We start from the raw sequence: 18,655 nt of genomic DNA, 5'->3' as shown, positions 1-18,655 counted from the left end.
GACTCTGAGAAACAAACTGAGGGTTTTGGGAGGGAGAGGGATGGGAGAGATGGGTGAGTCTGGTATTAAGGAGGGTACATATAGCATGGAGCACTGGGTGTGGTGCATAAACAATGAATCTTGGGACACTGAAAAATAAAATAAAATTTAAAAAAGAATACATGAAACATAAGACATACAGGATGAGAACATTAAAAGTTAGAGAAGGCATTAAAGTTAAAAGAAAATGCCACTCAAAATCTGATGCTAAGGTTTGATAATCTCGATGAAATAGAATTATCCAGACCCCCCCAAAATATTATTATTTAAAAAACAGTTTAAAAATAAAATAACTTACTGTTGGTGGGAATGCAAGCTGGTGCAGCCACTCTGGAAAACAGCATGGAGGTTCCTCAAAATGTTGGAAATAGAACTGCCCTATGACCCAGCAATTGCACTATTGGGTATTTACTCTAAGGATACAAACGTAGTGATCCAAAGGGGCACATGCACCCGAATGTTTATAGCAGCAATGTCCACAATAGCCAAACTATGGAAAGAACCTAGATGTCCATCAACAGATGAATGGATCAAGAAGATGTGGTATATATACACAATGGAATACTATGCAGCCATCAAAAGAAATGAAATCTTGCCATTTGCGACAACATGGATGGAACTAGAGCGTATCATGCTTAGCGAAATAAGTCAAGCAGAGAAAGACAACTATCATATGATCTCCCTGATATGAGGAAGTGGTGATGCAACATGGGGGCTTAAGTGGGTAGGAGAAGAATAAATGAAACAAGATGGGATTGGGAGGGAGACAAACCATAAGTGACTCTTAATCTCACAAAACAAACTGAGGGTTGCTGGGGGGAGGGGGTTTGGGAGAAGGGGGTGGGATTATGGACATTGGGGAGGGTATGTGCTTTGGTGAGTGCTGTGAAGTGTGTAAACCTGGTGATTCACAGACCTGTACCCCTGGGGATAAAAATATATGTTTATAAAAAATAAAAAATTAATTTAAAAAAAAAATAAAAAATAAAAAATAAAATAACTTAAATCAATTTTTTAAAAAAAAATTTTCAAAGGAAGGATTTTGAGGCAGATGATATTACTGGGTTCTTGCAAACTGCCAAGGAATAGACAATTCCCTATCTACAAAGTATTTTTTCTGGGAAAGAAAAAGTCGAAGAGTTTTCAAATCTAATACTCATACCTAACAAAACACTGCACAAAAACATCAGAACAATCCAATATAAAATGCAGACATTAAAAAACTATAAAATTCAATTTAGTAAGAGATAATCCACCACAAATAAGTAGGGTTTGCTCAAGAATATGAAGATAATTTAATAATAAGTTTATTAATATAACAGATTCTAACAACGGGTCAAAAGGAAAAAAAGGTATCATCATCTCAGTAGGTGATGGGAAGGCATTTGATGAAATACATCTCCTGTTCTTGGTTTATTTCATGGAAATAAAAAGGTATTTTCTTTACATGAACCAATATTGAAACAATATTTGAAATCATATTTATAGGTGAAAACAACTGAAGTATTTTTATTAAGGAGTAGAACTTTTTGCTACCAACACAATTATTTAATATTATCCTGAAAACTCTGGACTGTATACTAAGACAGAAAATATAAATAAGCATTATAATTACTGGAAAAGAAGAAGAAGCATTACCTGCAGATGATATTATCTTTCTAGAACACTCTAGAATCAAGGAGTAATAGCAAAGTTCAAAAAGGGTTCTGTATAGAAAATAAACAGCACTATAACTTTTACAGGTATTAGTGATAACCAGTTAAAAAAATGTGATGGGGGGCTAGGTGGCTCAGTGGGCGAAGCCTCTGCCTTCGCCTCAGGTCATGATCCCAGGGTCCTGGGATCGAGTCTTGAATTGGGCTCTCTGCTCAGCCGGGAGCATGCTTCCTCCTCTTTCTCTGCCTGCTTCTCTGCCTACTTGTGATCTCAGTCAGTCAAATAAATAAATGAAATCTTTTTATAAAAAAATGTTTAAAAAAATGTGATGGGAAAAAGTCACTCACAATATAAAGAAAAATATTAAAAAACACAAAATAAGTTTTTTAAATGTTCAGGATCTACAACAGAAAAAACAATAAATATTTACTGAACGATGTAAAAAAAAAAAGCGTGAACAAATAGAGAAGGATGGCATGTTTTTAAATGTGAGGACTAAATTGTGTTAACAAATAATTTTTTCCCAAAGTATCAGAATTCAGAAAGGGATTTTTTTTTAAACCTTACAGTTTGTTATAGAGTTTATCTGGAAGGATGAATAAGCAAGAAAAGTAAGAAATTTTTGAAAAGTGAAGAGTAATGAAGATATGCCAATTTACTATTCATTAAAATTTATTATAAAACTATAGCTAAATGAATGAAACTATAAATTTTAGATCAAGAATAGACTGGTACATTAATGAGAGAAAAGATAGTTTAGGAACTAGTTAATTATATAAAAATTGATTTGTAGGTGTATAACATATATAAATATAATATAGGGGTGCCTGGGTTGCTCAGTTGGTTCAGTGCCAACTCTGGGTTTTGGCTCAGATCATGATCTCAGGATCATGGGATCCAGCCCCGACATGGGCTCTGAACTCAGTGGGGAGTCTGCTTGAAGTTCTTCCACCTTCCCTCTCCCTTCCTCTGTTCTCCTTGCTCCTACCCCCACAGTCTCTCTTCCGAGAATAAATAAAAATAAAATATTTAAATATAATATAAAAACTCACATAATATAAATTATGTATATAATAAAGCCATACATATACATGAATATGTATGTATGCTAAGGGTGGCATTATATTTAATTAAGAAATAAATGATCCAAAGAAATATTAAGTAATAAAATCTTCTGGGAAAACTAGTAATTACTTGAATAAAGTAGTTTGAGTTCTCAAACTATATGCCACTATCAACATTAGATTTAAAAAAAGAATGGATTAAAAAATATAAATAAGCAATTCAGAAAAGAAATGTTTAATCATATGAAAATATGTTCATCTTCACTGGTGACTTAAGAAATGCATAGAATGGTTAAAGTAACTTGTCCAATGTTATGAAGCTACTAAAGAGGTCAAGTTGTATCTGAATTGATTAGAAGGTCTTCTACATGGTCGCCTGTGTAGCCCAGTCGTTTAAGTGTCTGCCTTGAGCTCAGGTCATGATACCAGGGTCCTGGGACGGAGCCCCGCATGGTGTTTCCTTCTCAGTGGGGAAGCTGCTTCTCCCTATCCCCCTACCCTTTCTCCCACTCATGTACTCCTTCCCACTTGTGGACTCTCTCTCAAATAATTTTCTTTTTTTTAAAGAAGGTCTTACAAAATACCTTGACATATACAAATGCGCTTTAAATCGTTCTTGATGATTCACAATGGGACAGGACTCACGTGACTATTTAATAATGCATGTGTTTATCTGCCAATGAGGAGGTTACTGCCCAATCTTCTACCACCTATGAAATGTCCTTCAATACTCAATTAAAAAAAATTTACAACAGAATTATATTTTTAATGACAAGGCAAAGCTGAGAAAATAGAGAAAACTGAATAAAATAATGAAAAATGTGGATAACTAGAAGGGGAACTTAGAAGAATGAATCAAGTCAAAACAGCATTATACAACCAGTAGAAATGCCAGCACTCCATTTTGGCATTCAGCCATCCCTTCACCACCGACCTGGGACTCTGGGAGGGTGGGGAAACGGAAAGAAAATGTGAAAAGAAAAATTAAACTTCATATACTCACAGTTTGTGTAGATGGGTTTTCGAAATGGCTTTCCCTTAGAAAAGATAAACGCCACCGTGATGCAGTTGATGGTGGTGATGGGCCACAGTGTGGTACTCTCAAAACTTAAAATTGAACCAGGAATCAGAGTCGCATTTCCAGTCCCATTTCTCTCCAAACTCACATTCGTTGAGAAATTACTTTGGTTGTCCAGAAAGCACTTACTACAAAAGAATTGCCAGCATTTATGGGATCTTTTATTCTATTTTTATCAGGTGGTACGAAAAAAAAAAAGTTTATCACTACCATGGGATCTCAGCTTTCAAATTGCTCCAGCCAGTAACCACCAGAACATATTTTGTTCACTTTTTGCAATGACAAAGCGGAAATAAAATTTAAAACAAGTCAAAATTATTCTTTGTCTAGCATTCCATTTAGCACAAGTGATCTGTCTTGAAAGGACTTGGATGATAATTTTCTATGGCATTCCTTTCAATTCAGAATGAATGAACCATGGCTATCTGCGTGTGTGTGTTTTTCTGCATATATGGTTAGGTGTGTTGTCACACGTGTGCCTGTATGCGTTAGAGTGAGTGTGTGTGCGTGTGTGTGTGTGTGTGTGTGTGTTGTTTTCTCTTCTGTGGACTCAGCCCACTGACTCAGGCCCTCAATTTGAATCTGCCCACTCTAATCCACTCTCTTACTGAGGATCCAAACATGACCCTCTCCTGCTTCTAAGTGTCCATGGCTCTATTTTGCTAATAAATTAAGTTCCAGCTTCTCAGGCAAGCTCAGAAGATCTGTGTACTCTGGTCTCTATCGGCCTTCCTTCCCTTATCTTTTGACAGTCTTCCTATGCTCCTTATATTCCAAACATAGGAATATTTTCTGTTCCCCAAATATCACAGTTTGCACACATCTGGGTCATGTACTCCATTCCCTCTCCACCCCTTTATCTGACAGGCTTTGTCTTTAGTTCACTGGCAAGCATAACTACCAGACTCCATTCTTGCCTCTAGCACTGAATTTAGCTCACTGTTTTGCAATTATTCATTTGCATATTTTTATTTTCCATCTCAGGGATGAGAGTTCCTTGAATATGAACTGTCTCTTTTGGTTTTATTTTGTTATTGTTTTACTCAAATTTACAAATCCTTAGCACCTAGCGCAGATATGCCACAGAATATTTGCTCAGAAAAGTACTTAAGAGATCGGTTTTCCCAGTCCAGATTGAGCTATTAGCAATATTCATTTTTTTAAATAATCAAACTTACAAATTAGTTTCTATCCACTTTCTTGTTCAGCTTGAAACTTTTTACTCCTATAACTGTTATAGATGAAATTAGTTCCCAAAAAATAGACTTAAGTCTTTTAATCCTTGGTTCCCTAGGGTACTGAGATGTGCTTTCCATAGAGCAGAGGTTCAGTGACTATTTGCTAAATACATTAATCATCAGTAGCCACAAAGTGTTTTCGCACAAAGGTGACAGATAGACCAAAGGCCTGAATTATAGAGTTTAACATAAAAGTGTATCTAATCTGTTATACTTACATTGCAGATAAGAAAGTTAAGGCATAGTATAGCATAGCCATTAGTGATAGAGGCAGGACTACCTATCGATCACCCTTGGGGCTATACGTTCTTGTCCTCCAGATTCAATCAGAATATTATCTCTGAGTACACGCACTCCAATTAGGAGAAAAATCTTGTTTTAAGAAAAATCTGTTTATGAATTCTCACTCCAAGTAATACTTGAATTTCTGAATTTAGGATCTCAATGACAATCTTGGACATCATTTGATAGTTTTTAATTTTTCACTGATTCCTGGGGCTCGGCTCCTTCAGGATCACAGTAGAGTGTGTGTAAAGGAGTTTGTACAAGCCTTACTTCAAAAAGAGATGCTCCTTTTCTGCCTTTCCTTTGGAGGTCAGGCAGGTTTTGTCAGAAAAAACAAAGTTTGAATATCTATGGCATAGTTCACTACATTTTACCCTTAATTTACAGTTAAAGACTTTCTCTAAGTCTAGTGTTCAGTTCAGTCAGAAAAATGGTACCATCTACTAACATATTATTCATTTGAAAAATGTAAATAAATTTAAACAAATATATCTGGTAAAACAGGGATCAACTGACTACAGCTCATTAGGTCAAATCCAACTCAACACCTCTTTTTGTAAATAAAGTTTTTTTAATTAACATATAATATATTATTTGTTTCAAGGGTATAGATCTGTGATTCACCAGTCTTACACAGTTCACAGCACTCACCATAGCAAGTACCCTCCCCATCTTTGTATAAACGAAGTTTTATTGGAACATGGTCACACCTACTTTTTTACACATTGTTTGTGGCTGCTTTTCACTACAACAGTAGCACTGGGTAATTACAACAGAGATCGTCAGGTCCACAGAGCCTAAAATGTTTACTCTCTGACCCTCCACAAGAAACATTTGCTGACCTCGGGTCTATATGATCTCCAAACCACCAGGGAATGAGTACATTCATTCAGTCAACCAATGGTTGGGTCTACACACCAACAACAAATGTGAAGATCTTTTCCCACCCACTGCACATGGCTCACCCCAGGACTCTACCCATTAACTGTGTTCTGTGTTCTATCCGGTCATTGATATTTTGCAGTGTGGAGACACAACTTTTGGTAATTAAAAAGTTATGGACTGGGGAGAGGGACAAACCATAAGAGACTCCTAAACTCAGGAAACAAATTGAAGGTTGTTGGGGGTCAGGGGACCGATAGGGTGGCTGGGTTATGGACATTGGGGAGGGTATGTGCTATGGTGAGTGCTGTGAATTGTGTAAGACTGATGATTCACAGACCTGTACCCCTAAAGCAAATAATATATTATATGTTAATAAAATAAAAATTAATTAATTAATTAATTAAGGGTATATGTGCAAAACAAGTTGTACAATGACATTGCGGACTCATTGTATCACCTTCAGAAAGGAAAACTAAAAAACTGAACTTTACCTGTATCTGTAGACCTCACAATACCAGGGCTGCTGCTTCACGTAGAGAAATGCACAGATTTGCACAATGCAGGTGAAACAGGTGTTCAAAAAGACTGAGAGCAGCAAAGGTGGAGAAAGGAGCTGTCCTGCTGGTCGGTAAGAAGCCAGCTTTGGGTAGGCATGAGTTGAACTCACTGAAAAACAAATGCATTTTCCCCTATTATGATTTCGTTATTGACAGTAAAAATTGGGATGCATCTTATCTCAAGACTTGCATTAGGGTTCAGAGTCAGCAAACATGAATGAGGCTTTATATCTAGATAAGCACATTGCCTAGGTGCATATCCAATGCTACCAGTCCTTGCCTCTTCCATGTTTTTGTTTCACCTTCAGAAATGAAAACCAATAGGTTTAAAAGTTCTGCTAATTATACACTTACCATGTTTCATGGTGCAAATATTTTCTCTATAACCAGACTGACCAGGAATGGTAGGTAAAATAGAGTGTGGGCTTTCACATGAATAAGCAGTACTATGATCTCTCAGTAGAGGTGGGAAGGTGGGGAGTTAAGAAGAGGAGTATAAAGGTCGCCTGGGCGGTTCAGTCAGTTAAGCATCTGCCTTTGGCTTAGGTTATGATCCCAGGGTCCTGGGATTGAATCCCCTGTCAGGCTCCTTGCTCAGCAGGGAGCCTGCTTCCCACTCTGCCTGCCTCTCCCCCTGCTTGGGCTTGTGCTCTTTCTCTCTGAAAAATAAATGAATAAAATCTTCAAAAAAAAAAAGTGGAGAGTAAGAGGCATCAGGCTAGATTAATCTTTATATACTGGTGATTTTTTTTTTTAAAGCACTCATTTTATTATTCATTCAGTCAACATTTTCTAAGTACTTCAGTGTACCAGGATAGATGCTAAAGGTGTGTTCTGTTCCATCCTGGTTAAGTCGTAAGTGGAGAACTGCTAGAACACATTATACCTGGTCAGGGAAAAGAGTTCATAAGATAATCTTGCTTCCAGATGAGAGTGTTAAAATGTATTATAGTTTTGATCCTAAGGTGTTATTTTTTTTTTTAATTTAAAGGTTTGACAATAGGCAAAGGTTAAATAGAACAACTATAAATAAGAAAAGATGACTGCATTCTTCTTAGAAGCCACATATTCTAACAAGCTGATGAAAACGGAATGTACTTTACTTCTTAGTGCATCACAGGAAAGAAGCATGGAAAGGTCAGGAATTAGATACAATGCATTCAAAGGTTTACATTATAGTCAGGTTTCAGTTCTTATCTTCATATCTATTGCCTTTTCCTTTTTTATAGCTGATCACTGGTTTCTTTGATGTAAAGAAGAAAGTAGGGTATATATGATTAGGTTTGTGTTCATGAATGTAAGGGCAAGGCAGTAGGAGCAGGTGTCCAGTTTGGGATGATAACACTCTAAAGTAGGTCTTCAGTTTTCTCAGTGGGTTCTCAGATAATCACGTGGACCTTCTGGTACTTCATTTTCTCATGTAGAAAGTGAATGTGTAGGAATGTCTAAATGGTCTCCAAAGTCTCTCCTGACTCATTTACTCTAAAGCTCTATAACTATCTAAGGTTTTAGCTCTACCAATTTAATCAGTGTTTCCCCAGGAGGATGCTAGGCTTCCTTGTGTTGCTAGACCATGGGGTATGCAGAGATGAAGAGACATCTCATTTGCCCCGAAGAGCTTGAATTCTGATGGAAAAACACAGATGGGTTGTGTCATAAAGAATTTGGCCAACCTTTATTCCTAGATCCTAGGATGTATCCTCTAAACTGTTGGGATTTCTTGAGTTGACAAAACTGTCTTTTTATTCATGGTAGCCCTGATGGTTTATGCAAACAAGATCACAGATGGTGGGCCCAAAGAAAGTTGGTGATGAAATGATGACTCAGGATGGAACTGACCATCCCACAGAAAAAGCTAGAGATTGTGATCAACCTCATGGCCAATGATACAACCAAACATGTCTACATAAGAAAAACCCAATAAAAATTCTAGACAAGACACCAAAGTTCAGGTGAGTACTGTTTGGTAATACTCTGCATATTGTCGCCATGGATGTGCCAGGAAAGTAGGGCAAACAGATACCCCAGGAAGAGGACAATGGAAGTGTTGAGATCCTCCCACCATGGGATCCTTTCACCAGACCTCACCCTGTGTGTCTTTCCCTTCGGCTGGTTCTGATTTGTATCCCTTTGCTATAATAAAACTGTAATCCTATGTAGACCACTTTCCTGAATTTTGTGAGTTATTGATATGAATTACTGAACCTGAGGAGAAAATGAGAACCCCTACATTTGCAGCCAGCTGGTCAAAAATGTGAATGGGACCCAAAGCTTATGGCTGAGGTCTGAAGTAAGGACAGTCTTAAGGACGTTATGTCCTTAACTTGTGAAGTTTGGCATCACTCTGGGTAGTTGGTGTGAAAAGTCATTGCATGGCATGCAAGGAAGGGGCACACAGTGTGGCCTCTTGTCAATGCAAAGAGACTGCTCTGGCCACAGAAGGCAGAGGGTGCCATGCTTGGAGTTTTTTCCACATTCCTATACTCAAGGATGAAGATGGCTACAGAGTGCATGAAGAGGCTGTGGGTGATGGAGAGAGGTGCAACTATATCTCTATGCATTTGGCTCTACCTCTCCAGTCCTCCCTTTTTCAGATGCTCACTGAGTTTCTGACTTTTCTATTACCCAGACACCATACTGGCTTGAATTATTGGCCTCATGGTGGTAGAGTGCACTTTACCAGCCTTTAATTTCGGTTTCACTGTGTGATTTTCTGAGGCCAAAGCAATGTTTGCAGAGGTTTCAGGTGTGCTTGTGTGGCCAGCCTCACTCTCTGTGATCACAATGAGAGCATGCCCAAGTCTGTCATTCCATCCTGGCTCCAGAATGAAAAATGTGGAGCAGACCTGAATGAAACCCATAGCCTGGACCAAGACTACCTGATCTACGTCCTAAAGCTGATCCGATTCAACTGACCTAGATGTGCTGAATGACAGTCTATCTACAGAGCAAGAGTGGGTATTGTAAGCCACAGAATTTTGGGGAGAGGTTTGTTATACAGTATTATTGTGGCAATAGCTGATTGAAGCAGAGTCCTTACATAATGATTATTTTAACCCTTTCTATATTAAAAATTCTAATGCTTTCTGATAGAGAATCTGAATATCTGATCACACACACACACACACAAAATAAATAAAAAGAAAAGACTAGCATTTTAGGGCCCCTATTATGTTCCAGAGGCTCTGCAAAGTGTCTTACAAACATTATTTCATTAGAAAGCAATGCAAGAGGCACATGTGTGACTCAGTCAGTTAAGCAACCAACTCGTGATTTCTGTTCAGGTCATGACCTCAGAATTGAAAGATCGAGTCGTGCCTTGAGTTCTGTGATGGGCATAGAGTCTGTTTCGGATTATCTCTCTGTCCCCCTACCCCCGCCTCTCTCTGACCCTATCCCTTGCTCATTCTCTCTCAAAATAAAATAATAATAATAATAATAATAGTAATACATTTTTTAAAGTAATGCAAAATAGGTATTTCAGTTTTATTTTACAAGTGAAGAAACTGAGGTTCAGAGAAGTAAGGTACCTTATTTAAAGACCCGTAGTTGGTGAGCAACAGGGTGATAATATCAACTTAAGTCTGCCTAATTATAAAGCCCCCCATTCTCTGCTCTATAGCACATTGCAGTAGCATGGATTTCCTGAACTGAAAAGGATAAAATGAGGAGCACTACAATGCCAGCTTGTTATTTCCCAGCAGCCAGAACTTTTCTGAATAGTCCAGGTTTCCTTAAAATGGTGATGATATATGTTATCATACTGTATGCAGAGGAATGTAAGCCTGTGAAGTGCTCTATTTCATTCAGAATTAATTATTCCCTCCTCTGAGTTTCCACAGCCCATTACTCATTTTGCTGCTATGTAGTGAGAATGTCTTGCATTAAATCCAGTCATTTACACATGCACTCAGCAGACTCTGAGCTCCCCGAAGGAGGAAACTCTGTCTCATCCCACTGTCCCATCCCCACTGAACCTGGTACAAGGCCTGCTAAGTAGGAAGACATTTTCAAAGTCTACTTTTTAGTTGTTCAGCATCATTTGAATATAAGGTAGGCATGCTTTTCCTAAACAGTTGGCTTAGCTTTATATAAAGGACATTTCAAGTCATGTACATCAAATTTTCAGAGGTTCCCAAACCCACCTAAACTACATGCAAAATTTTGAATAAGCTTCATGAGATTTTTAAGGTGAAAAGATCTATGTCTTCATGAGATTCTCCAAAGGGACCAAGACCCCAAAAATGTGAGGAGTCCTTGAAGCACTGATGGAATTTATGTAAGAGAGGCATTTATATAATGGATGGGTTCCCTCCCACAGTCTTCTCTGGACACTGTCTCCATCCATATGCTGGAGTGGTTGGCCTAAATCGAGCTAAATTACATGACCTCATCTTTATTTACAGAAAGGACTGGCTTAGAAGTGGACATTTTACCCAAGTTAGGTCCATGAATTTTCTCTCCAAAATATTTGCAAAGGAGACACTGAGAGGCAGAGCTAATTAGCTGTCCAAAGACAAACAGAAAGGTTATGGAGGTTCAATAGTAGAGTCACCATTTAGGGTCATTTGCAAGGTGAATGAGTAGAAGTCACACAAAAACAGTAAGAATAGAAAGAAGAAGAAAGAGATAAGATGGCCTCTTGGAAATAAAAAAGGTGGCCTCTGTTTTCTATTCTTTAGTGCTCTAGACCTGCTCTGACCCCAGGTGCTTCTGAGTTTCTATTCTCAGATTTTTTTCTTTTGAGAATTATATTCTTAAACATCCCCCTACTTCTTTTTTCTTGATCTAATTTGAGTGGGTTTTGTTAAAAAGAGTAGAGATGCAGCTAGAACAATTTCCTTTTATAATGACTTTGGTAACTTTTAGGGTCAAATTGGGCTTTAAGACATACATTTTCTTAATTGAGTTCTCTGACTTCATTTTACTTTTCTCCTTGATTTCCCTTTAACATATTATATCTTGTCTTATTAGCTGCTTTTGTGTTGCCTTAAAACCTATGGAAACAAGACAAAGTATATATAGATAAGCAAGTACCTAAATTAATTAAATATATTATAGTGCTGTCTTTGTCCTATACTAATTCAGGCTTGAGGTCAAAAGCCCTAATCCTGGAACCTGGAAAGGCAGGCCGCTTGGTGAGTGTGATTTTACATTGATCATTCAATTGCCAATGACTACTAACATCCACAGATGAATGTCCACAGATGAATGTCCACAGTTCTCAGCCTGGAAGTCAGGTTCTGTGATCTGATCTGACTCACCTTCTCAAATTTTATCTCCTGCTGTTTTTTGTTTTTTTTTTTTTTCACATATCCTACAGTATGGTCAAATTGAAAAACTCATGTTCCAGCTCTCTCTTGATCATGCTGCTTCATTCTACTTGAAGTACCCATCCTTTAGGAAAAGATTTTCGAAATCCGTCCTTCTTTTTCTATTCTGATGCAAATGTTACTTCTTCCATGAAGCAGTCCTTAGTATTTTTCTCTTTTCTCCGTTGCTAGCTCTTCCCTAACCCCAGATTTTCAACAACAATCTCTCCTTTCTCTGAACTTCCAAAGCACCTGTTGTTTCTCTCTCACTCTCACCAAGGTGCCTGCCTTTTTAGGTTCCCACATTAGGGCTTTTGACCTCAAGCTTAAATTAGTATGAAACAAAAACAACACCATCATGTATTAATTAACTTATGTACGTGCTTATCTATATATAGCCTGTCTTGTTCCCACAAGATTTTATAATCTCTCCTTTCTCTGAGCATTGTTTTCTGGCACTTACTACTTTTGACTTGCATTTCCTTATTCATGTATGTGAATCCCCCACTAAACTGTAAACTTCAGTGATCAGGCTTTTTATGTCCCAGACACAACTATGTGCCTAACACATAGTAGGAGATGAACACATCTAAGAGGATATTAAATGGGGCTTTTCCTTTGTTTAGGCCTTTCCTTGCTGAGCCTTATATTTGCTGACCATGAATGGTAAACGCTAACTGAATGAAAAGAGAGATGACAGCCTGTTTCTAATGCACACACTCAGAGGGATCCATACTGGTCCCTCAACTGTAAGCACGCCCCTAACCCCAAGCAATTATCTATGTGCAGAATATATAAAACTACAGAAATTAAGAGATTTTTTTTTAAGATTTTATTTATTTATTTGACAGACAGAGCTCACAAGTAGGTGGAGAGGCAGGCAGAGAGAGATGGGGAAGCAGGCTGCCTGCTGAGCAGAGAGCCCCATGCGGGGCTCGATCCCAGGACCCTGAGATCATGACCTGAGCTGAAGGCAGAGGCTTTAACCCACTGAGCCACCCAGGCGTCCCTAAGAAATTTTTTAAAGGGAATTGTGAAGAGTAGCGAGAACTGTGATTTTCTTCCTGGCATCATTCCAATCCAAAATGAGGGGTGGTCATAAGAACCCCTCCAGGAGAGACCTGAAGTATTTAGGGAGGCGGAGATTAGCTTGCTCATTCTGGTTGCAATACCAGAGGGAAAGACAGAAGGCAGCAGTGAGAGCAGGCTACATCCACTATCTGGTAGCCAGGCTAGAGTTGTCTCGGAAGGACTCTGCCCAGTGTGGGTAGAGGGCCGAGCAATAGAAAAAGGCTTCAAGTGCATACCATTAGAAGGCAGCTCCTCAGAGGAATCCTGAGGAGTCAGAGAGTGAAAGCACCACCCATGTCAGGGAGTAGTCTAGTCCAGAATAATTCGCAGGAATTTCTGAAGAGCCCAAGAACTCACCAGTGAGTCCCATGCCAATTTAAATCAATGATACTGCTTCAGCAATATTGAATATTTTTAAGCAATATGTATGATTTACTTGTGAACATGAATTTTAGATGGCTTCCATGTTAGAGGACACTTGATAGGACAGATTAAAATACCCCCATGTAAGTAAAAAGTCATTGGCTCTTGTTGCTCCTAGAGTCCCTGAAGCAAGAGTGGAGAGTAAGCAACACAAGCAGAGTAGAGACCATGGCCTTCTCTCCCATTGCTTGCTCCAAGGTCAGGCTTGATCTAGAGGAAGAAAAAGTCTGAACTGGATGAAAGCATGAAATGTGAGCTTACAATGTCTAGACTAATGTCTAAAGATGAGATCGTTTTAATACCTGATACTGACCAGGAAATGATCTGCCTGTGGGATGACTGGGCTTGCAGTAATGGAAAAACAATAGTGATTGAAAGCAGAGGATAAAAAAACAAACACTGAGGTGTGTGGGTGGCTCAGTCAGTTAAACATCCAACTCCTGATTTCTTCTCAGTGTTGTGAGACTGAGCCCTTCATCAGGTTCCCTCCAGCTCAGAGCCTGCTTGAGATTCTCCCTCTTCCTCTTCCTCTGCCCCTCCCCCCATCTCTTTCTCTCTTTCTGTTTTTCTATCTCTCTCTCTCTCAAACAAATAATTAAATAAATAAAATCTTTAAAAAATACCCCAAACACACTATTCATATTTTTGGATTTCTAATCAATCTACATGTACTTAGTTTAATTCTGTTCAAGGGTTTGCCGAGTTAGCCAGTCATTTCGAAAGAATAAAAGACTAGGTGCAAGGTGATAGCATTCATGTTGTGACAAGGGCTTTCAGTGTGTGGCACACTGCTGTACACGTCACATGCATTGTTTTGTCTGATCTTCTCAACCCTAGGAGGACATCTCATATCAGGAAATTATTTCATGAATAGTTTGCCAAAGTTTGCAAAGATAGGGAGTGATCGAAAATGGCCATGGCCTTCTCCACCATGCTACTGCCTTCTAGCTTAGCTCCTAGAACTTCCTGGTGTATTTTTGTTTTTTGTTTTAGCATCATCGACCATGTTCACAAATAAATCATACAAATTACTTAAAAATGTCCAACACTGCAAAAGCAATATCACCAATTCAAAATGTTCCAGTCGTGTGACTATTAATAAAACACAGAAAATATGTTAACGGACTATGAATATATATTTCAGCCTGAAGAATCAAAACTGATGTTACTTACATCTCTAATGCTGGTAACTTCTGTCATCGGGTTGATATAATAAACGATTTCTGTATCAGTTTCATGTTTTAAGATGTTACATGAAAATTCTTGAGTTTATTAATATCCTGCATTGCCTGATGTTTAATCTGTTAGTTTTCATAACACTTCCATTGTTGAACAAGGAAAAAGAGATGACTATGTCATTCTTTTTCTTTGCTCTCTGTTGAGGTAGTCACCTTTCTTGCTTATTAAGAGTTAGTATGAAGCCCTGAGTCCTTTGATAGGTAATACTTTATCAGTGTCATCTTAAAGGAAGGAAATGAGCAATAGCTACTGTGAGCCACACCTTGCTTTTGATAGAATTCCTAGAATTAAATGCTAGCATTTGTTTTCACATGTCAAAGACCTAGCAAAAATCTGGTTTTACGTCAATGTGAAGTATAGCTGAATAATAGAAAGTGACCTTTGGGTTTTAAAGATTTCCCTTTCTAGATTTCTTGTACATTTTTCTATGTAAAAGACACACACCTATGAAGAACTCAGAATACATTGATCATTTTATGAGACTAAGACCTATTTGCTATCAGGATGTTTTAGTGCCAGATCTGAGGACTTCAAGACTCAAATTACTCCAACACCTCTTTCAAAAAACTCACAGGTGATGTGGTTTTAGTACATAAAGGTGCATCTTTCTCAGAAGCTTCGGTTTATGTGAGCATTTCTGAAGTGTCATGGATAAATAAAGATAATTCTGTTTACTTTGCTAAAACACTTACTTGTTAAACAGACCATCAAAGTAATGGCTACATCTTGCATGAGGTACTGGTAATTCCCAAAGAGCTGTAGTTGCTGAAAAGGAAATAAAAGTAAATATAAAGGGACGCCTGAGTGGCTCAGTCAGTTGAGCATCCAACTCTTGGCTTTGGCTGTGGTCACGATCTCAGGGTCATGGGACTGAGCTCCACCTCTGGCTCTGCAGTCAGTGCATAATCTGCTTGAGATTCTCTCTCTCCCTCTGCCTATATCCCTCCCTCCCCAGGCTCTCTTTCTCTCTCTCCCTCTCTCTCTCTAAAAATAAATAAATAACTAAATCTTGAACAAAAAGTAAATGAAAGAGTTGCTTCTGCCATTGCAGCATTGTTATCACTGCCAAAAATCTTTCTGAAAGTAGTCAGGAAGCAACAGTTATTTTTCTTTCCTCTTTAAAAAGGAAGTAATTTACCTACAACCTTTAGCATCTCATTGGAGAGAATGAAACCAGATGATGATTTTGCAGTGTTTGCCTTAACTCCATGTTAGCAATGAGAGTCAGCCAGTTGGGAAACACCCTCTTTATTGGCCACAGTAATCTGGCAGCTGCAGTCTCAGCCTGGACAGTTGAATTCTCAATATAAAATACCCACTGGGAACGTCAAACTTAAAATTTTGAAATCCAAGCCACGAATCATTCAACAGGTATTACTCTCCATCTTTATCCATAGATTGAGTTCACAATATCATTCTCTTGGGGTTCATTCACTTTCACAAAATGAACAAGTACCCCCTACCCCAAGTAAGCCCATTGCAGACTTCAGTATGGTATGCTTGACTTCCTAGGTTTGTATAGACACAGAACTTGTCTGAAGTTACGTTTATGGAGTCTTATATAAAGGTCAGCTCATTACCACCAGAAACATACTTTGCAATACCTGTTGCAACCAGCTGTTTCTTTGCTTCATGGCTGCTGACTGAACACTAAATTATGATTTGAACCATTGGGGACCATATTTATGCAAATAAGAAGTATTTCTGGATTTTTAGAGTGTGAACCCAAGACCCTGAAGTTTCTAATTAAAGGTTTTTTGTGGGGTGGGGGGTGTGCACCTCGGTGGCTCAGTTGGTTTAAGCATTTGCCTTTGGCTCAGTCATGATCCCAGAGTCCCAGGATTGAGCCCCGCATCAGGCTCCCTGCTCAGCAGGGAGTCTACTTCTCCTTCTGCTCTCCACCCCGCTGGTGCTCACTCTCTTTCTCTCTCTCTCAAATCAATAAGAAAAATCTTAAAAAAAAAAAAAAAAGGTCTTTGTGGAACACTTTTATTTAAGCCCAAACCATCAGAGTGAATGGCTGCAGAGTGACCTATCTCTATGTGGACATGACTTTATGCATAAAGACTTGGAACTGAGAAGTCTTTCATATTTTTGAGAAGACATAAATTGTTCCTCATCCCCATAAATTGTTCCCCAAGGTTCTCACCCTCCAACTTTCTCTCTATCTTCCTACATTTCTTCCTCATATCTTTTCCTTTCTTTTCCCCTCAGAATGCAGGTGAGATGCAACAGGGAGAAATTTCCCAAGGCAGCCTTAGTTTTTGTTCTAGAAGCTGCTTTCCTAGAACTTTAGAAATCTGCCAACCTGATTTCCCAGAGGCACATAAGGGCTTGGCCAAGGGCAAAATCTAAGGTGCTCTTAGTGATAGAGGTAGAACCTGAATCTAGGTTTTCTGACTCTCAACCCAGTTCCTATTTCTAATCTGCCTGGTTGCCACTTAGCCCTCTGTGTATGATTCTTGCACACAACAGCCCACAAGACGCTAGAGGCCTATGGTCCTCTCGTTCATCTCTCAAATGTCTCAGAAAAAAGAGTATAATAATTGCCTCCTTGAAGTGTTCCCTGAGGCTGTTGGATCATCTCACTATAGAGCAAGCTATGACTGAATTAATGAAGATTACTTTTGACTTATACATATTTCTTCCATACAGTTAGTTAATTTTAAAATGTTCATTTTTTATTATTTAATTTCAAAAATCTTTTTAAAAAGTTTTTTAAATAGGGACACCTGGGTGGCTCAGTCAGTTAACTGTCTGCCTTCCACTCGGTCATGATCCTGGGGTCCTGCGATTGAGCCCCACATCGGGCTCCCTGCTCAGTGGAGAGTCTACTCCTCTCTCTTCCTCTGCTTCTTTCTCTCTCTCTCTCTCTCTCTCTGTTAAATAAATAAATAAATATCTTTAAAAAATTTTTAAATACTAATCCTTTGCTAATGACATGTCGAAGTTCTGACCAGGTTCAGCAGTAAATTTCTGGTCTGGGAGTTTTTCTAATTCTTGGTGCTTCAAGGTCAAATTCAAAAACTTCTCTTTCTTTTTATCTCCTCTTAGTCTTTTGTCAAAAATATTCCATAGTTGGAGACTGATGCATTTCCTGCTGAGTTATATTTAGGCTGTTCTGAAGCTCTCTTCATATTCCAAGTAAAGAAATAGATGCTCAAGAGGTCAAGTGTCTCCAGTTATCTAGAAAAAACAACACTCCTAGAAAACTGATCCCCAGCTACTTATTTCTAGCTCCATGTGTCATGTGCAGTTATGCCAAGTTCCCAAGTTTGCAGACATCTATTTTGAGAAATGTCATTTATTTATAAAACATTAAATCCAATGTAGGAGCCACACCCCAAAGAATAAACCAAGGATGTAAATGCAATTAAAACTGGGAAGAAATTATTTAGGTTCATACCCAATAGAGCAGTGAAGTACCAATAAACTGGATTATGCCGTACATGGTCAAGTATTTAAATACCCCGAAGGATGAAACCAGAGCAGCTCGGCCTTCTCTGTTTGAGAAAAAAAAAATAAAAATAACTGGTTATGCATGATATACATTTCTCAATCTCTTATATTTCAAACAGAGTTCAAGTTTAATAGCTTGTTGATATACATTCACTTAATCAGTGATTCATCCTCTTGATTATTTATTGAAGCGCTCATTTGCTCATTCATTCTCTGCTTCAATCATGACCTCACTCACTGACTCATGCATGCACTCTTATTTAGGACTGATGAGGTACCAACATTCTGCTTAGAGTCGTGGAGGATATAAACGAATCAGGCACAGTCTTTATTTTCAGTGAATCAAAAA

General features: G+C 38.4%; 1 protein-coding gene across 3 annotated transcripts in view; it reads right to left on the bottom strand.

Annotated features, from left to right (window-relative positions):
- The window catches only part of ATP13A5 (ATPase 13A5), a 105,169-nt gene that overhangs the window by 8,214 nt on the left and 78,300 nt on the right, over positions 1-18,655 (bottom strand). For all 3 annotated transcript variants that reach the window (XM_032337717.1, XM_032337725.1, XM_032337731.1), the window contains 4 exons: positions 18,254-18,350; positions 15,540-15,612; positions 6,737-6,911; positions 3,763-3,965 (listed from right to left, as the gene is read on the bottom strand). In XM_032337717.1, coding sequence (XP_032193608.1) covers positions 3,763-3,965; positions 6,737-6,911; positions 15,540-15,612; positions 18,254-18,350 — 548 coding nt within the window. The remainder of the gene's footprint in view (positions 1-3,762; positions 3,966-6,736; positions 6,912-15,539; positions 15,613-18,253; positions 18,351-18,655) is intronic.

This window comes from Mustela erminea, chromosome 1, assembly GCF_009829155.1.
Source record: "Mustela erminea isolate mMusErm1 chromosome 1, mMusErm1.Pri, whole genome shotgun sequence".
Lineage (NCBI taxonomy): Eukaryota > Metazoa > Chordata > Mammalia > Carnivora > Mustelidae > Mustela > Mustela erminea.
The sequence above is the reverse complement of the archived record's forward strand: the minus strand, read 5'-3'. Positions and strand labels throughout refer to the sequence as shown.